Source organism: Podarcis liolepis, assembly GCF_965112155.1.
Source record: "Podarcis liolepis genome assembly, chromosome: 11".
Classification (NCBI taxonomy): domain Eukaryota; kingdom Metazoa; phylum Chordata; class Lepidosauria; order Squamata; family Lacertidae; genus Podarcis; species Podarcis liolepis.
The window spans coordinates 64,581,330-64,600,306 of NC_139565.1; the positions used below are offsets into that span (position 1 = coordinate 64,581,330).

Sequence of the window (18,977 nt, forward strand, 5' to 3'; positions counted from 1 at the left end):
GGGTTAAACCACAGAGCCTAGGACTTGCCGATCAGAAGGTCGGTGGTTCGAATCCCCGCGACGGGGTGAGCTCCCATTGCTCGGTCCACAGCTGTATGCAGGAAAGCGCAAGCGGGGAGAGTTCTGCTCTTGTGTTCGAATCCTGCTTGCTGGTTCCCCAGAAGAGGCATCTGGTTGGCCCCTGTGAGAACAGGAGGCTGGACTAGATGAGTCACTGGCCAGATCCAGCAGGCTCTGCTTACGTTGAAAACTCACCTCCCATTTGAAAAGCACTAAGACCTAAAATGGAGAGATGCAATTGCTGTTTCTGTACAGTGGTACTTCTGGTTGCGAACGGGTTGCAATTCGCCGCTTCTGCGCATGCACGTGACGTCATTTTAAGCGTCTGCATATGCGCGAGAGGCAAAACCCGGAAGTAAAACTTTCTGGTACTTCCAGGTCGCAACCTGAAAAGATTTAACCTGAAGCAAATGTAACAAGAGGTATGACTGTACATGCAATGTATTGGTGGATGGGAGAGAAAACAACTGGACTCAGACTCCAGGTACAATATGTGTGTATTTGAGAAAGAGGTGGGGTGGGGAAGAGAGAAAAAAATTCACACCCAACTTTCACATTTCGAAAGATATTTGGCATTGCAGACACTATTGCTGAATTTCTCCAAACAGATTACACTTTTCCTAACTCATGAAACTCTGTGAGGCCCCCACGAGGCGGATGGAATCAGCCTTGGAATGTCCTCCACAGCCAGCCAACTTGGCCACCTCCTTAGGGACACCATTCAACATTCAGCCTCATTGGAATATTCCTGGAGTCACAGAACTGTAGAGTTGGAAGGGACCCCTGGGGTCATCTAGCCCAACCCCCTGCAATGCAGGAATCTCAGCTCAAGCATCCATGACAGATGGCCGTCCAACCTGGTTCAAGACAATCATTCTTCACATAGCGCATAGTTAAAACTATGGAACTCCCTCCCACAGGAGACAGGGATGGTTTAAAAAAGAGATTAGACGAATGCATGGAGAAGAAGGGCTGTCGATGGCAACTCTCTCCCTTCCCAGTTGGAGGCAGCAATGCTTCTCGATGCCAGTTGCTGGAAACCACAGGAGGGGAGAGGGCTCTGGTGCTCGGATCCTGCTTTCGAGTTTCTGACGGGCATCTGGTTGGCCACTGTGAGAACAGGATGTTGGGCTACGTGAGCCATTGGCCTGATGGATCCTGCAGGCTCTTTTTATGACATTCAGGGACAAGACAGTCTGGAACGCCCAGTTTTCTGTTTTCTTTTTTAATTTTTTAAAAATACTTTTATTTTGCTTTAAACAAATACAGATAAATATAAACAACCAAAATTACAAAAGAAAAATCCTTGATAGTAATAATAATGAAAAAGCTAAAAATCTACAAAAAATATCAAAGTACATGGCACGGAACATAAGCCATTATGGGAAAGAAAAAAGAATAAAGAAAAAGGAAAGAGGAAGATGAGCCAAAACACAAGAAGGCTCATCTATTGTATGCTTCCGTCAAGGTCACAACAGATCATTATTCTTATCAATTCCATGCATTCCATGGAATCCTTCATCTTAGTATCAGGGAACATTTCCCTGTGCATGTATCATTCTAAACATAACCAGGTCTCTTTTTGTTGTTTAGTCGTTTAGTGGTGTCCGACTCTTCATGACCCCCTGGACCAGAGCAGGCCAGGCACTCCTGTCTTCCACTGCCTCCCGCAGTTTGGTCAAACTCATGCTGGTAGCTTCGAGAACACTGTCCCACCATCTCGTCCTCTGTCGTCCCCTTCTCCTTGGGCCCTCCATCTTTCCCAACATCAGCGTCTTTTCCAGGGAGTCTTCTCTTCTCATGAGGTGGCCAAAGTCTTGGAGCCTCAGCTTCAGGATCTGTCCTTCCAGTGAGCACTCAGGGCTGATTTCCTTCAGAATGGATACGTTTGATCTTCTTGCAGTCCATGGGACTCTCAAGAGTCTCCTCCAGCACCAGAATTCAAAAGCATCCATTCTTTGGCGATCAGCCTTCTTTATGGTCCAGCTCTCACTTCCATACATCACTACTGGGAAAACCATACCTTTAACTTAATGAACCCTTATCCCCTAGATCTTAATGAACCCTTATCCCCTAGATAATTATTTAAACATTCCCATCCTTCTTTCACCATCTTTTTAGGTTTATTGCATCTGTTAGCTTCACAAGCTCCAAGTACTCGCACAATTTGACTACCCATTCATCTTTAGTGGGTGGAATTTTATCTTTCCAGTGTTTTGCCACTATAACCCTTGCTGCTGAAGTTACATACATAAATAACCTGGTTTTATTTTTGGGAATATTATCTGAAACCATTCCCAGTAAAAATTCTTCCGGTTTCTTGCTAAATGTAGTTTTTATCAATCTCTTTATCTCTTCATAAATCATATTCCAAAATCTTTGTATCTCTAGACAGGACCACCACATATGGTAGAATGTTCCTATCTGTTCCTGGAATGCCCAGTTTTCTAATGGTTTTGTATTAAGGTGGGGTTCCACCGCATGTCAGATCAGATATCTTTTAAAAAACAAACCTGAACATACCTAGAAAGCCCATGCTTATATTTATTGTCCTCTAGGTTTGAGAGAGAGTTGGGTAGTTGGCCAGTACTGAAAACATGCCTGTCACCTGCTAACTGCCTGAGATGCTCTGACATCACAGAATGTTCACAAACATTCTGGGTTCTGTCGGCAGCAAGACTTGCAAAAGAGGCTTAGAGGAGGACCCAGGAGTCAGAGGAAGAAATGGGAGGAGAGACATGATGGAAAGCAGCAGCAGCAGCAGCCTGAGTGAGAAGAAGGGATGTTGGGCAGAAGGGTCAATGCTCAGGGAAGAGGGAGGCAGAGGAGCAACAGAGGACAGAGGCCTTTACCATTGACCAAGAACGGGACCTTGTAGGGGTTCGACTGGATGACGCTTGGGGTCCCTTCCAACTCTACAACTCTATGATTCTTTGCATATCTGGTTAATGTAACAGAAAGATCCCTCTGAAAATTCCAGCCAAGGAAGAGAATCTTAACAAAAGCAGAGGTTTTTTTTTATTTTCTTACAAATAAAACAAAACACATACTATTATTTACAAATCAATAAAATAATAAAAACCTAAAACCTATACACGATTCTCCTCCTCGCTGTCTGTTGAGCTCCAGAACGCCCTGCGCCTCGAAAGAATCTTCTCCTTTAGGTTGCGGAAGGGATCTTGGGAGGGTGCCCCGCTCCGCCTGCCCACGTGTCTTGTGTAAGCAGAGCCCCGGGGGTGGTGGCTCCTCCCAGGAACACCAGCATGAGACACTTCTGGAGCTACGTGCCCACTTGCCGCTGTGGCGTGGCAGTCCTCATGCTGCGGTTCCAAAACGCCACTTTGGAAAAAGGCCCTGCTCTTCGGCTGCCCCCTTAAAGCAGCTCCCATTTGCCCACTGGGCACACCCACAAAACATTGCTGTGCAAATCTCACTCGGATAACGGATCCTGCCACCTCTCTCTGGTGCAGCCTCCCCCCTTTCCCTGGGGGTGTCCCCACTTGCAGGCCCAGAGGTCGCTCTCTCCCCGCCTCGCTGCTTGAGGCACTGCTCAATGGCCTCTCCGTCCTCCTGGTGCTGAGCCTCATTTTGCTGCTGCTGGGAGCCCCATCCTTGCCCCCAGCTCCCCTCCTGGACAGCCTTCCTGGGCTGGGAGTTTTCTGCCTTCTCCCCTCTCTGCCCCCACAAGACCTCACACCCGAAGCCTTGCTCCTGCTCCTAGTCGAGGCCGATGTGCTCTCTGGCCCCGTGGTCCTCTCTCTGCTGTGGCTCATTCTGGAGGGCCTCCCCAGAAAATGTGGGTTGGAGGCTGAGCTTGCAGAAAGGCCAGGTCTGTTCTGGGATCTCGTGTTCTTTGCCGGAGACCGGTGTGCTTCTGAAACACCGGTTCTGTGGGCCTCCTTGTCCCTCTGAACCACAGAAGGAGCTCCCGTTTGCCTCTTTGAGACTCCTTTCACAGCAGGATCAGCACCCCCGTGAGGCTCAGTCCTGAACCCATCAGTCTTGCCCACCTCCAATTCTTCCTCCAGGCAGCTGGCAGTGGGGGCTCCTGGCTGGATGCCCCCACTCCAGGTTACTCTCCGCCTTTCCTGGCTTCGCAACCAGATGTGCAGCCCATGCTTCAGGTTCAGTTTCCCCTCCAGGATGGCAGAGATGATGAACAAGCGCTTTTCCGCATCCTCGGCAGGAGAGGCCATTTCTCTCTGAGGTCTCCTGACAGACTCAGCCGCTTTGGGGCAGGATCCTGCCCTAGGCCTCTCTTCCACATTCTGATCAGCAGCAGCACAGGGCTCCTCTCTCGCCAGGCTCTCTCTGCTGTGGATGGCTTTGCTGCCCCGGTGCCTGGCCCTCTCCCTCTTCCGTTCTGTGCTGAAGGTTGACCGGTCCTCTGCTGGCAGGGGGCACAGCGTTGGCGGGTGGTCAGGTGGTGTCTTCAGAAAAATACCTTCAGAGGCTGAGATGCTGCTGGTTCCAGGCATCCTCTCTACACCCGTCTCTTCTGCATCTGAGTGAAACCAGTCGGACGGAGGGGCTGGAAATTCTTCACCAGTACCCAGAAAACATCTGGATGAGAGATGCTGGTTGGAGTCTCCTGAGGCTTCAGAGCCCTCACACGAAGCCTTCCTGCTTCCTTCAGCAGCTTGGAGAAAAGTATTGTGCTGCTGCTGCTGCTCCAGAGATCTCCCGCTTACGCCGAGGGGTGGAGAAGGAGGTTTCAGGCCTGTGCCGACTTCCCCTCTCTGCCCATCAACCCAGCCCCTTGGTTCTGCGGGTGCAAATAGGGCTCTGTGGTCCTCCTGGGTCTGGAAGGGGGGCCCCACCCTACCTGCTGCAGACAGCCCAAGGCTGGCCTTTTCCCCATGGATCTGGCCCCTCAGTTTCTCCTGGCATTCTTTGTCCAGCCTGGGCACCATGGCCTCATAGGTGGACTGTGGGGAGATGGCATGGGACGGGTGCACAAAGGACCCCAGAGTTCTCTGGGGGATGTGGGCCCCAAGCAGGCCACTGGCTGCTCCTTCAGAAGACTTGAGGAGGCCCTCCTGTTCTGGGAGGTTAACATCCAGCCTGCTTTCCGCAAAGGACAAACTGGGTTCTTCCTGGGTTTTGTTTCTTTCTGGAGAGGGGGAGGAGCTGCTTCCTGCACCCTTGGCCATGGCAGGGGCCTCTTCCTGCTGCTGCCAACTTTGATGTGCATCCGTCCCATAGGGGAACGTCCTGCTTTTCTGATAAACGGTGGTGTGGCCCATGCAGGTAGAGCGGGTAGCAATTTCTGGGGATGGAGATGATGGCGTTGGTCCTACTGGATGCTGGCGGTTCTGCGTCATTCTCCGGAGGCTGCGGTCCAGCCACTCTGAAATCTTCTCTTTATCCCAAAGCAATGTTTCGATGCAATTTTCCAGGGCTGACTCAACACTGCTATCCAGAGAGCTGTGTTCCAAAGAGTTGATAAGTTGGTTGCCGCTAGGCCTGGCATCCTGCTTGTAGTCTTTAGGCCAAGCCAACGGAGGCGGAGGCGGCAGGATCCCACACTCCTTCTGTGGCTCCCGAAAGGTTCCTGGGTCCTTCAAAGACATGCCCAGAATGAATCTCACCCCAGGGGAGCCCTGCAATGCCCTTCCTTTGGAACATGGGCTCCTTGACAAACTCCCTCCGTGTTTCCTCTCCTGGCCGCTGCCTCCCAGTGAGGTCGCTGCGGAGGGATGGTGTTTTGGGGAAACAGAGGAAGAGGCTACGCAAGAAGTAATTCTCCCACCATGTCCCACTTGAAGCTGAAGTTCAGTCCGGTGGCCCTGTGGCTTCTTCTGCAAGCCTGAGCAGGATCCCACTTTCCCTTCCTCCACAGATCGGTCTCCAAAGACCCTGGGTGGTTTATAGTAGCGGTGAAGCCTGGGCTGGGAATGGCGAAGGAACAGCTTCAGTGAGTCCTGGATCTGCTCAGAAACACGCCATCTGCAGGCCACAGCCAGTCTTCCAGGGTGGGTGGCCACATGCAGCTTAGCACCCTGCCATGTGCTCTGGCCACAGACCTGGCCTCCTCCTGGAGCCTGCGGGGGACTTTCCGCCTTGACGCTTGTTCTCTCTCTGAGCTGCAGCCTCTCATGGACTCCTCTTGCTCCCTCTCCTCCCTTTGGCGCCAGAGCTTGTGGCTGCTCCTCAGTGGCTCCTGGTGCCTTTTCTGCTAAAGGCCTTTCCCAATCTGCATGTCTTTCTTCTTCGGAAGACGGACACTCCGTGGGGACGTTCCCTTCCTCGGCAGCCTCTGAACTCATATCGGTGCTGCTGCTTTTTCCCTCGATCGCCTCTGGGCTTCCACCTGCAGCGGCTACTTCCTCTGCCCCCTCTTGGCTCCCAGGAGGAACTCTGTTGTCTCCCTCTTCTCCAGCATGTCCAGTCTCACCAACACGACCCGTCATTTCCTCCTCCTCCTCCTCCTCCTCCTCATCCTGGGCGTTGCCCATGGCTGTGACCCCCTGACTCTCTCCAGCCACACTCATTTCATCTTCTGCTGCTGGAGGGCTTTTGCAAGGGGCATCTGCAGACTGTGGACTCTGTGTCTCAGGTGTGCTCATTTCCCCTTCCTTTGCCCTTGGAGCCCACTCTGCCACAACTCCTTCTACAGCCAGAGGGATCTCATAAACCGCACTCCCATTCCCTGCCTCCTGTGGGCTTTCACCACCAACACCCTTTGTGGCCTCTGGCATCCCACTAGCAACATTATCTCGAGGCTCTGGTCCAAGAAGGCTTTCTGTTTCTGTGGCTGGTGGGCTCTCACTAGTAACCGTGGTCATTTCTTCAGAAGTGGCTTGTGGGATCTCTTCAGTGATCTCTGCTTCCTCTGTGGGCTGTGGGCTCTCAGAAGCAACGTTCTCTGTGGCTTGTGGGCTACTACTGCTTCTTTCCTCTGTCACTTGTTTGGTTTGGGTAGCTGCTGTGTTTTCTCCACTACCCTTTGTGATCACATGAGGGGTGCTTATTGCTTCTGTAGCATTTGGGTTCTCACCATCTGATTCTTCCAGCTGTGGGCTCTGAGCATCAGTCTTTTCTTCCCTTGTGGCCTCCTGTGGGCTCTCTGCAGCTGTGCCCTCATTCTCTTCAGCCCGTGATATCCCACCATTCACTTCCTCCCTGCCCTGCTGTTGGTCATCCGTGATGTCTGCCTCACTAGGAGAATGCAGGTTCCCATCAGAGATGTTCATTCCCTCGTTCCTCTCTGTAGCCATGCTTCTGTCACCAACAAGACCCCCAAAATGACAGTGCTGGACAGCCAACTCAAGCCGGGCGATATCTTCTGTGGGCATAATAGTCATGGTGATGCCACGAGGCCACAGGGTCCCTTGGCCAGCAAGGATCAGCTTGGGAAGAGGTTGTCCTAAAAGGTGGTGTGCAGGTAGCTCAGAGACCCCAGCAGCAGCAGCTGGGGAAACCCCAAACTGGAGCTCCATATGTTTCTTAGCTAGGTGAAACCACATTGCCCTCAAGCTCTTGGACTCCAGTATGGGGAGTGGATGAGCTGCATTTTGTGTGGGGCTGGCCACTCCTCTTCTTCTGCAGGTGTTCTGCTCTGTGCCCACAGCCCACCCTACTGGAGCACTCCCAGAGGTGGGCCAGATCTCATCCAGACAAGACTTCAGACCTTTTCCTACTGGCGCATCAGCCGATGACAGCAACTGAAGGGACTGGGCCACCCTCCTGGGCAACCCCCATTGGTGTTGGAGATTCCTCTTACGCATGTGAAACTCTAAGCGGCTGCAGATTTCTTGAGGTAGGAAAATTGGCTCTTGTTGAATGATGTGAATCTGAACCACCTTGGTTCTTTGGGGGGTGGGCCGGAGGGGAAAGTCTCCTACAAAGGCCCTCAGTGATTTCTGGACAAGTCCTGGGAAGCCCCATGCATGGTGGAGCTTCTTCTTCATGACATGAACTTCTAAGGCTTCTCTTTTCCAGTCCCGAAGGAACAGTGTTTGTGCCTCCTTGAACTCAATGACGGGCCTTTTCCTAGATCCCAGGGGCTCAGTGAATGGCCCGGGCACCATCCTGCTCAGATACTCCATGTCATCCGTCCCCATATCTCCCCACAGGGATGCCAGATGCCTGCCCTGAACAGCCAGGTCCACTTGCTTGACGTCACCCATGGGGAAGTGGGGCCAAGAGGAGCAACGAGGCTGGTGCAGCATAAAGCCAGGAGGGATCACCTTGGGGAGGGGTTGCCTGGGGGAGAGGTGTGCCCATGCCCAAGGGAGGCTGGTGAAATCTTGGGAGTCCCTCAGCTTCACCTCCAGGTTCTTCTTCGCCAAGTGGAGCTGCAACTCGTCCGTGACTTGACCTTGCCATAGTGTGTTCCAGCCCATTCCAGTCCTGACTTCTGACGGTTCAGCAACCATCCCACAGTCAGGACAGTGGGGGTGGTCTTTCCTGTACCCAGCCCTTCCCAGGCCAAAGGTACTGCTCCCAAACTCAGGGCCAAGTTGCTTGATAGACTCCAGAACCCTCCTGGGCAGCCTCCACCGTCGCTGGATCTCCAGCCTCTGAATGTGGAATTCTAAGCCCCTGAAGGCGTTTCGCGGAAGGAGCAAGGATGGCTCCTGCCGAAGAACATGGATGTGGACTTCAGACTTTTGGGGGCTGGGCGGTGGGGGAGCCCTTTGCATGAAGCCCACCAGAGATTTCTGGATGAGGCCTGGGAGACCCCACTGATGCTGGATCCTCTTTGTTCGAATGTGCAGCTCTAAGCTCTCTCTGACCTGGGCTTCAAGGAATGGCGTCGGCTCCTCTAAGAACTCCACATCCATGTCTCTCGGGGGCCTGGAGGGCAGCTTGGGCTTCAGGGCACCCACAGTCACTACATAGCTTCTGTCCAGCCCCCAAAGGGATGCCAAGTGATTGCGTAGGATGGCCAACTCCACCTGGTCCACCTCCGCTGGCCGTATAAATGGCAGGAACTTGCTGCGTGGTTGTGGGGTCCAGTGGCCTCGGGAGGCTGGCTTGAGGAGGGGTGGCCTCCAAGACACCGGCGCACCTTGGCAAGACTCTCTTACAACATCTGGGGAAAACTCCACACACTTCTTAGGAAAGGGGAGCTGCATCTTCTCCCAGACCTTTGGTCCAGATGTGCTGAGGAGCTGAGTCATTGGTGGAAGAGAGCCAGCCCTTGTCCTTCCAGCCCCCTGAACATCCAACTCTTCCCCGACCCAAGACTCTTTCCTCCGGCTTCTGCCTAGTGGTGGAAGACGAGGCCTCGGGGCTTCCTCTCCCAGGACTGCTGTCTCAGGCCATAGACCCAATGATCTCAGGGACTGAAGGACCCTCCTGGGCAAGCCCCATTGCTGGTGGAGCTTCCTTTTTTGGATATGCTTCTCCAGACAGTCACAAACCCCAGCTGGAAAGAATGACAGCCCCTGTTGCCTTATCTGGAGGTCCACCATTGCCACGTGTGGGATCTGCGGTGAATGAGCCCCACCTGAAAAGCCTGCCAGAGACCTCTGGACAAGGCCAGGGAGGCCCCATTCATGCTGGATCACCTTCTTGTTGATGTGCAGCTCCAAGGCCTCTCGGTCCAGGACTGAAAGAAACAGTGTCTCGGATTCCACAAACACGGGTGCTCTTTTGGGCCCGGGAGGCTGCAAGGACAGCCTGGACCCCACACCACCCAGAGCTTCTACATAGTGGGTGCCCAGTCCCCAGAGGGACATTAAGTGGTTGCGCCGTATGGCCAGTTCAATTTGGCCTATGTCTTCTGGCCTCTGGAAGGGCAGGAAGTGGCTGCGGGCCTGGGGGGGCTTCTGGCTGGGCAGGATGAGCTTGGGGAGGGGCTGCCTCATGGAGGGGGGCGTGCTTTGTCCAGAAGGCCTGGTCAAGGCAGGCAGGAGCCCCAGCTGTGCCGCCGCACACTTCTTGCCTAGGTGGAACGTCACCTTCCGTGTGTCTCTAGCAGGCAGCAGAGGGGGCCTAAGATGACCCCATGGGGAGGAAGCCACCACCTTCCTCATTTTCCTGGACCTCTGGTCTGTGCCTCCCCCAACCCCAACCTCTGGGTAAAACGTCCTGAGAGATTCAAGGACCCTCCTGGGCAAGCACCATCGCTGGAGCAAGACTCTCTTCCGCACGTTCCTCTCCAGCTCTTGCAGGGTGGCATTGCTGAGGAAGGGGACCTTGTCAGCCAAGAGGACGGTCACCTCCACATGCCCACGTGCCCGCAAATGGGGGGCATCTGGGGAAAGGGAGTGGAGGGATCTCTTGACAAGGCCTGGCAGCTCCCAAAAATGCTGCAGCTTCTTCTCCCTCACGTGCCACTCGAGATCCTCCCGGGTTCCTTGGCTGAGGAACGGAGTGTCCACTGAGGCAAAGTCAAGCATGGTGCCCTTGCTGGATGAGGGAGGAGAGGGGGCCTGAGCTGAGGCCTTCTGGAGCTGGAGAGAGAGGGACTTTCCACAGAGTGTAGGCAGTCCCCACTGGCGGGACAAGTCTTTATGGGTGATGTTGAGCTCCAGGCGGTCCAGGACGGCCTGCTCCACAAAGGGAAGCTCTTGGGATTGTGGCCGCTGGGCGAGTCTCAAACCAGGCAGTTCAGGCCTCCTGAGATGGCCATCAGGGGCCTGAGACAAATGCTGTTCAGGGCCAAACAGCTTCAGTTGAATTTCCAGAACCTTTTTGGCCACGTATCTCTGGAGTGCTGAGTTTGGAGGGTGCTCTGGACTTGGTGCCTCTGTAAGCGGTGGCCGTCTCAATCCCCTTTCCCCTCGGATGGACTCTGAGGCCTTCTCAGAACCCCTGGGTGTCTCTGCAGGCAGAGGGGAGCACGGTCTGACTCTGTGCTGCTGAGACGCCATCACCCGCCTGGGAAGGCCCCGCTGCCTCTCTGGGATCTTGCTCCTGATGTGGCCGTCCATCTGCCTCGTGGTCTCCAGGGTGATGAAGGTGGGCAGGGAGCTGTCAGGGAGGACCTCCCCTTCCACTCGCAAGGACAGCGTGGGGAACAAGCAGGGCTCTTGTGGTGGAGGTGGGACAAACTGCTGCAAGGACCACTGCACCAGGCTGGGCTGGTCCTCCTGGGGCTCAGCCTTCTTCCTGGCAAGGTGGGATTCCAGCTGCTGCTGTGCACAGTGGGGCAGAAAGGGCTCTTCCACATGCCCAGATTCAGTGGTGGGATGCCTCTGAGGTGGTGTGGTTGCCAGCTCCAAAGCGCTGGGCACCTTCTGGGTATAGGACTGGAGGTATTTGCTCCTGATGTTCACGTCCACGCAATATGCCTTCCTCCAGAGACCCAGGCTTGGCCCACAGCGTGGCTGAGGGTGGCTCCTTTGCCGTGGGATCAGCTTGGGGAGGGGTAGTTTCCTCACACCTGGGGAGGCCGTTTCCGAGGAATCCCCCATGTGTTCAGAAAATGCCTCCAGCCCATTCTCGAACAACTTCTTCATGGCATCAGCTTGGGGGTCAGTTAGGGAATATAGGGCAGATTGGAGGGTGCCACCCCCAGCTGTGGAGATGAGGTGGGGAGCGTGCTGGTGTGGTTCTTCTGCCCTCGGGTGCTTGACTCCTCCTAGGCCTTCCTCTTCCGTGGATGTAGAGGAGATCTTGCCTATCATGTGATGAGAGACAGTCTTCCTGTGCCAGAAGGTCCTCTGGGCTCTCCTTGGTAGCCCCTGATGCCTGCGGAAAGTCACTCTCTTCACGGGCTGCTCCAGCCTCTTCCTGCTGGCCACAGCCACGAAGGGGAGATCCTGAGGCCTTGTCACTGCACCCGCCTCCCTCTTTGTGGACCCCAGAAATGTGGGGTCTGGGGCAGGAGGCAAAGAGGTCTTGAGGAGGCTCAAGGGCAGCCCCAGGTCGTGCTGAAGCCTCTTCACAACCAAGTGCAACTCCAAGGTCATGCGTGCCACCTTGGACATGAAAGGAGTGTCCACAGAAGCAAATTTGCGCCTCTGATGCTTGTGAGACCCAGGTGAGGCCTTCAGGGGCCAAGAATGACTGTACCTTCTTCGTTGAGGAAGAAAATGCCCACCCTGACCATCCTCTTCCTCGCTCTCGGAAGAGGCATTGCTCTCACTCGGAGAGGAGGTTTCATATTTTTCCTGCTTAGGAAGGGGGGCTTCATGCAGCCCCCAAAGCCTGCCCCTGTCTTGGCTACGGACGGGTGAGGAGGACAGGCTGGAAGAGGAGCTGGTGGAAGACGGCTCAGGTGGTCTAGAAGAGGTCCTGGGGTGGTCTTCTTGGTCCCCCAACTCTTTGTTGTCATCAGAACTGCCAGGGCCTGTTTTGCACCAAGGGGCAGCCGGGCTGTGGGGCTGGGAGTGTGGAGGGCCTGGCCATGGGGCTGCCGAGCTGGGGCCCTGGAAATGAAGGCTGCTTGCAGGGTGGCGGGGATGCAAACAGGGCGGCTCCTCCTGCTGCTCCTTGCGGCTGTGAGGGTGCTGCCCCTTCCAGGGCAAGGGGGCTGCTTCCAGGCCCGGGCTGAGGTCCCCAGGGTTAGGGGCAGGGTTGCTTCTGCTCCGCGGAAAGGTAGCACTTCCCCCCAGGACAGGAATGGCTGGCAGGCTGGAGCGCTCTATGTAAGAGGAGGTGGGCAACCCCGCCGGGTGGCTTCGTTGGGCCAGCCGCTCGGCCTCCGTAGCGGTGCAGGCACACAAGGGACAGGCTGCGTTGTCACACAGCAACCTGCGGATGGAGATGCTGCGGCTGGTGCTGTCTAGCAGCTGCCAAGTCACCGTTTCCCTCTGCCGGACTCTGGGGCCTGCAAAGAGAGAGGAAGGCACCGGTCAGCTTTCCTCCAGACCCAGAGCCCCTTTCCTGCCATATACACCTGCGATTCCTGTCAGTATTTTCATCCCTCCCATTGCAAAGATCACCAGATCATGTCTGTTTTACTTTCTGTATCAGAGAAAGGAGGGGGCAGAAACCACTCTTCCAGACTTCCCTCCCTAGCACTCTGCTGGTTTTTCTTTGATCTGTCTAGAGCTAGGTGGCAGTATGAGAGAGCTGACTCTCGCGTGCATGTCCATTATGTTGTTTTGTTTTGTTTAATCAGTAGTAATAAAATTAGGTATGCAACAAAACCTCCACTGTTTCGCTTCCATTACTCTGCTACTCATGAGGTGCTCACAACAGCAAATGTGATTCCACTGCACCACAACCTGTTCCAGAGCTGCTTCCAGGTCCCAGCTCACAGAGGACCACGCTAGCCGGCAATAATGTACAAAAGTCTTTTTTGAGTTACAGTTTCCATTTCCAAGCCGCAGCGCGCAGCTCTACGTCTTAGAAGCTAGACCGGCGAAGCTCCGTCTGAGTCTCCGCCTCCTGTACACCAACTTAATACTCTAGCCTTACTCCACCTCTTCCGTCTTTCCTTCCTCCTCTGGGTCCCTCTGCCCCCCGTGGTCTCTTCCTTTCTGGACTCTTCTGACGCTGACCCCCCGGACTCTTCTCCCTCCTTGCGGCGGGCTTTAGGACCTGGCTCCCTATCCGGGCTGCTTACTGTGCCGCCTTCCTGTGCATTTGAACTTGGTGCGCGCGCCCAACCTTCAACCTTCCTTTTGACCGTTTCCTCGCTCCCCGATGGAGGTGTGGCCAATCCTGACTCATGCCCTCCCGCTTGCGGCGAGCCGCCTGATCCCGATACCTGGGACCCCTCCCCCTTACTGCGCTCTGGCGGGGAAGCTGGTCCCGATTTCCAACTGCTGCTCTCTGAGTCCCCTCTGGTCCCTTCTTCCTGGGGTGTCCCCCTAGGCGCCCCCCTTGCTCTGACCACTGGCGCCCCTTTCTGTGAATCTTCCGATTCACTGGAAAGACTCAGAGATCTCGGGCCACTGTCATCGCTCATATTTCCTTCGGATTCCTCCCCCTTGCTCTCTGTTTCCTCCCTTTCCTGTGCCTCTGCTCCTGAACCCCTGACAGCTGTGCTCTGCTGTTTCTGCGTTCCTGTGATCGGAGAGTCAGTGAAGGTGCTCCCGACACCCAGCCCATGCAGGTGCTGAAGACGAGGGCTCTAAAGGGTGTACGGACAATTCCTGCATTGCAGGGGGTTGGCTTAGATGACCTCTGGAGGTCCCTTCCAATGCTACAATTCTACAGACCTGCCACACCTGGGCTATTTTTTCAGGGCCAGGAAACGCTGCTGCGGCAGATGGTGGGAATGTTGTGGGTGGCAGGAGAGGATATGTTGTTTATTAATATCATTCCTAACTTGCAGTAGCAAGTTCCTTTATATAGCAGTTACTTTCCCCCTTTTTATATGCACAACAGATAGCTGGTTGCAGGCCCATGTGAGCCTCTCACTATTATACAATTCAGTCTGTCTCAGATAGAATTGTACGTTTCTGGTAAGTTCCCTTGAATCCCTCTTAAAAGAATAAAGACACCACAATCTTATTCAAAGTCAATAAAAGAAGTTTAGTTACATCAGTTCATAGTAGGATTCCTGAAGGCAGACTTAGTTACAAATATGTACATGTGGATCTACCCCATATGGGGGAATGATCACAGTGCTTCTGCTAGCTGAGAGCTAGCAGAGCAGTCCTAGCTAGAAGTTGGTCAAATGAAGAAGGAAGTCAAAAAGAGAGAGGTGTGCTGCGTGACTCGTCCTTTTGTTACCTGGACAGGTGAGGTCACGCCCACCTTCTATCACATGCAAAAGGAAGGATGCTCCAGCCAGGAGGAAGAGGAATTGCGACTGGCTGGACCAAACATTCCCTCGCATGTCTTCTCTAGCATTGCAAGGAATGTTGTACTTGACTGCCTCTCATGGATCACATCCCACACAGACATCACCTCATGCGATACACCAACGCTGCTTCATGCCTCCCAAATGAGGATTCTCCATGCAGCTTCTGAAAAATGCTCCCGTCAAAACACGGAGGTCAGCAGCTTCTGCAGCTCCCGGGTGGCTCATGCTAAGCATAAAAAGCACAGGCAGAACACCTGCAACAGGGACCCTCACAGTCCAGCATCATAGAATCATAGACCCATACGGTTGGAAGGGACCACAAGGGCCATCTGGTCCAACCCTCTGCAATGCACAAATCTTTCACCCAACGTGTGGCTCGAACCCACAACCCTGAGATGAAGAGCCTCATGCTCTACCAACTGAGCTATCCCAAAGGTCCTATTTTGACAGTGGCCAGACAGCTTTAGAAGGGGACTAAGCAAATTATTGGGCGATAAGGAGATAAATGGCTGCTAATCACACTGGCTGCATTCTGTCTCCAGGATGGCCTTGGTCGCTCAGATGGCTAGACTGTGATGCTGATAATGCTAAGGTTGCAGGTTCGATCCCTGTATGGCAGCGGTTCTCAAGCTGTGGGTCCCCAGATGTTGTTGGACTACAACTCCCATCATCCCTGAACTCTGGACTTGCTAGCTAGGGGTGATGGGAGTTGTAGTTCAACAACATCTGGGGACCCACAGGTTGAGAAAGGCTGCCATATGGAACAGCTGCATATTGCTGCATTGCAGGGGGCTGGACTAGATGACACTCAGGGTCCCTTTCAACTCTACAAGCCTATGGATCAGTGACAGTAGTCCTTTCAGTACCAATTGTGGGGCAACACCCAAAGGAGAATGCAGTAGTCGTGATTATGATTGGCATGCCAAGGGACTTAGCAACAAGATGAGATGCAAGCATCTTAAAATCGATTAAAAGCCAAAGGGGAAAACAGCACACAAAATGGAAGTTATCTAAAGTGGTCATCCAACAGTACAATCAAAAGCCCACTTGACTTGCTTGGGGGCTTCCTGCAAGTCACAAGAAGAGCCTTGCAGCTGGATCAGCCCATAGAGGGGGCATCTCATTTTGTTGTCCTAGTGGCCACCCAAGGGAATCCCAGAACAGGGCCTGAGGGCAGCAGCATTCGGCCCCCGCCTGCCATTCCCAGCAATGGGCATCATTCAGAGACACGCTGCTGCATCTAACAGTGGAGCAGAGTTAGACGTTCTGGCTGGTCCCTCTGGGTGTACAGATCCCTGGAATGCGCTGGCTCCTGCCTGAATGCCTTACCTTCTCTTTTGTCAACATTTGCTTGGGGCTGGTCTCTGCTTTCCAGAGGATCCTGCCAGGAGGAGAGGAGGCAGCAAAGTTACTCAGGAGGAAGGGGGTGTCCCTGATCTTCCTGCTTTCTGGAGTCACAGGCTCAGGACTCCCCAACCCATGCACTTGAAAGTCATTTACAAATTAAAACCATGATGAAGCTCGACAGAGCCGCTATGCAGAATCAGCCCAGCAATAAAGGTGTTGGGGGGGCACCAAGATGGTCAAGGGTCTGGAAACCAAGCCTTATGAGGAGTGGTTGAGGGAGCTGGGTATGTTTAGCCTGGAGAAGAGGAGACTGGGAGGTGGTACGATAGCCAACTTCAAGTATCTGTAGGATTGTCATAGGGAGGATGGAGCAAACTTGTTTTCTCCTGCTCTGGAGGACCTGAACCCAGTGCACTCAAACGGCAAGAAATAAGATTCTGACTCAATCTGAGGAAGAACGTTCTGATGGTAAGTGTCAAGGGGACTGCCATCGGAACAGGGAAGGGAAGCAGAGGGTCAGTTGGGATACAGGGAACCTCCGAAAATCTTGCAAAGCAGTTCCTCTTCCTGCGGTGGGGAAAGTCACACCTCCAGTGGGGAAGAGGGGAAGGGCCAAGGGGATGCTGCTGGGAGCCCCAGCACCGCGCCTTGTCAGTCGGAGGGTGGGGAAAGCCACACCTCTGGGGTAAAGGAGGGGAAGGGACCAGAGGATGCTGCTGGGAGCCTCAGCACCGCTCCTGGCCAAGCCTCTTCTGTCACCCACTTTATGCAGTGGTGTAAAACGCAAAGGAGGAAGGAAAAGGCTGGGAGTGACTAAGCTCTTAGGTTGGGGGAGGACCCGGAAACGACCTCTCCCAGATTCCGCTAGTGATTGAGGCAGACATGAACTTGTGGTTCTGCACTGTAAATAGTTTTGCACCAAAATAAAACCTGTAAAAGACAGGTCGGAGTCCTGCCTGGTTACTCACGAGCAACCACCATTGCCATCTGACAGCAAGAGCTGTTCAACAGTGGAAAGGACTCCCTTGGGAAGCTGTGGATTTTCCTTCCTTGGAGGTTTTAAAGCAGAGGTTGGATGGCCATTTGTCACGGCTGCTTTAGCTGAGATTGCTGCGTTGCAGGGTTGGACTAGATGACCTTTGGGAGACCCTTCCAATACTACTGTTCTGTGAAGACTCTTTTCTGTTTACAGGCTATAGAACATTTTGATCTTTTGTACTCTGCCTGTGCTAGTCTCAGTCCAGCCCTCCACCGAGCCCTGGAGCCTGTTCCCAAGATAGGGGCCTGCCATCTTGAATTATGAAATCATCCACTGGGAAGGTTCTTCATCAATGGCCCCCATCTGGGGTCTGAGCTGATTCCTGTTCTGAGCCTCATCAGACAGGTGTCTTGGGACCAGCAGGCCGTTTGAAGCATAAGAAGGGGAAAGGGAGAGATAGGTGCTTCTTCTGAGAGAGCAGGAAGACCACTGGTGGTGAGGTGAGGGTGGTAGAGCTGAAAAAGCAAAGGCCATGGGAAAGAATTTCTCAGAATATGGGGGGGGGGGTAGGGGAGCTTTCAAGGACCAGGACTATATGCTGGATCCAGAAGTGGACAGACAACCAATGTAGGAACTTATGGAGGAGACTCCCAGGATCAGAGCCATGAGGGGGGAATGGTTTGGGTCAACATACATGGATCAAGCTGAAACCACAGAGCATCAGAGAGGAGAACACTGGCAAGGGATGCTTGATGAAGGCAAGAGGGAAAGGCCCATATTTCTGTAAGTTCATCCAGAGCAAAAGGATGTATCACAATATGCTTGGTACAGTGAGATGATGAGATGACCCGTTAACAAACTGCTTACACCAAAATGATGTCACCACAGTGCCGTCACGATGTCATCACCTTGGGACTTCCACACTAGTGGCTGATGACCTTTGAAGTGGAAAGGGCCGTGTGGTGTGAGTCGCCTTCAGATGGCCAGACTATCTCACAAACAGGGGCCCTTGGTCCTCACCCTCGGTGGGCCAGCCCGAGAGAGAGGAAAAACTGCAAGGCGTTATACCTGGGGCCGCCTCTGAAGATGATTCAGAGACTTCAGCTGGTGCAGAATTCAGCAGCCAGGTTGCTCACAGTCAAGACGCTTTGAGCGTATAATGCCAATCCTGGCCCAACCACACTGGCTGCCAATTAGTTTCTGTGCCCAAATCAAATTTTGACCTATAAAGCCTTAAATGGCTCAGGACCACAGTACCCCAAGAACTGCCACTCTCCATATGTACCTACTGGGCAGTGAGATAGTCACCTGAGGCTCTTTTTTACGTGCCTCCTGCATGGGAGGTCCAGAGGCTGGCAAAGCGTGAAAACAGGCCATTTCTGTTGCGGATTCCCATTTGTGGAATGCTCTCCTGGGGAACCTTACCTGGTGCCTTCATTACATATATTTAGGGGACAGACGAAAGCCTTCCTCCATAACCAGGCCTTTGGCCTTTAACTACTGTATCTGTGGCTGTTTAGAAGTGGACGGGATGTTTTTAATGCATTTTTTTCTCCTTTTAATGTAACCATTGGCAGGGCTGTCTGCTTGTTTCCTTGGCTGTAAGTTGCTTTGGGTTGCCCCGGACATGATAGAACAAATTCAGCAAATCATAACAATAACTTGCTCACTTGTTGTGCTACGGGCGCAGGAGTCACAGCAGTTTCCCATCCCACGGAGAAAGAGAAGATTCTCCTCCACATGCTGCCAAGTCTGATGCGCCTCAAGAAGGAGCCACACTGGATCCTTTTGGTGAGGAAGATGAGGGCCAAGTAGAGGATTCTCCATGTGGACATGCCCCACAGACAACGGAAGCATGGTTCTCCCAGACAGTGACGCTCCCATTGGCTACAGCTGCATTCTAAAGAACATCACAAAGGAGTGGTTCTCGGCTCA

General features: G+C 53.5%; 1 protein-coding gene across 1 annotated transcript; it reads right to left on the minus strand.

Moving 5' to 3' along the window:
• Positions 1-3,058: 3,058 nt before the first annotated feature.
• LOC310688206 (uncharacterized protein) lies at positions 3,059-18,877 on the minus strand (the record flags this gene model as incomplete). The annotated part of the gene is made up of 3 exons (XM_083464331.1): positions 3,059-12,787; positions 16,046-16,097; positions 18,713-18,877. 3 exons carry the CDS (start codon positions 18,875-18,877, stop codon positions 3,150-3,152), a joined length of 9,855 nt encoding a protein of 3,284 aa, XP_083320457.1. The 3' UTR covers positions 3,059-3,149.
• Between the last annotated feature and the right edge of the window lie 100 nt (positions 18,878-18,977).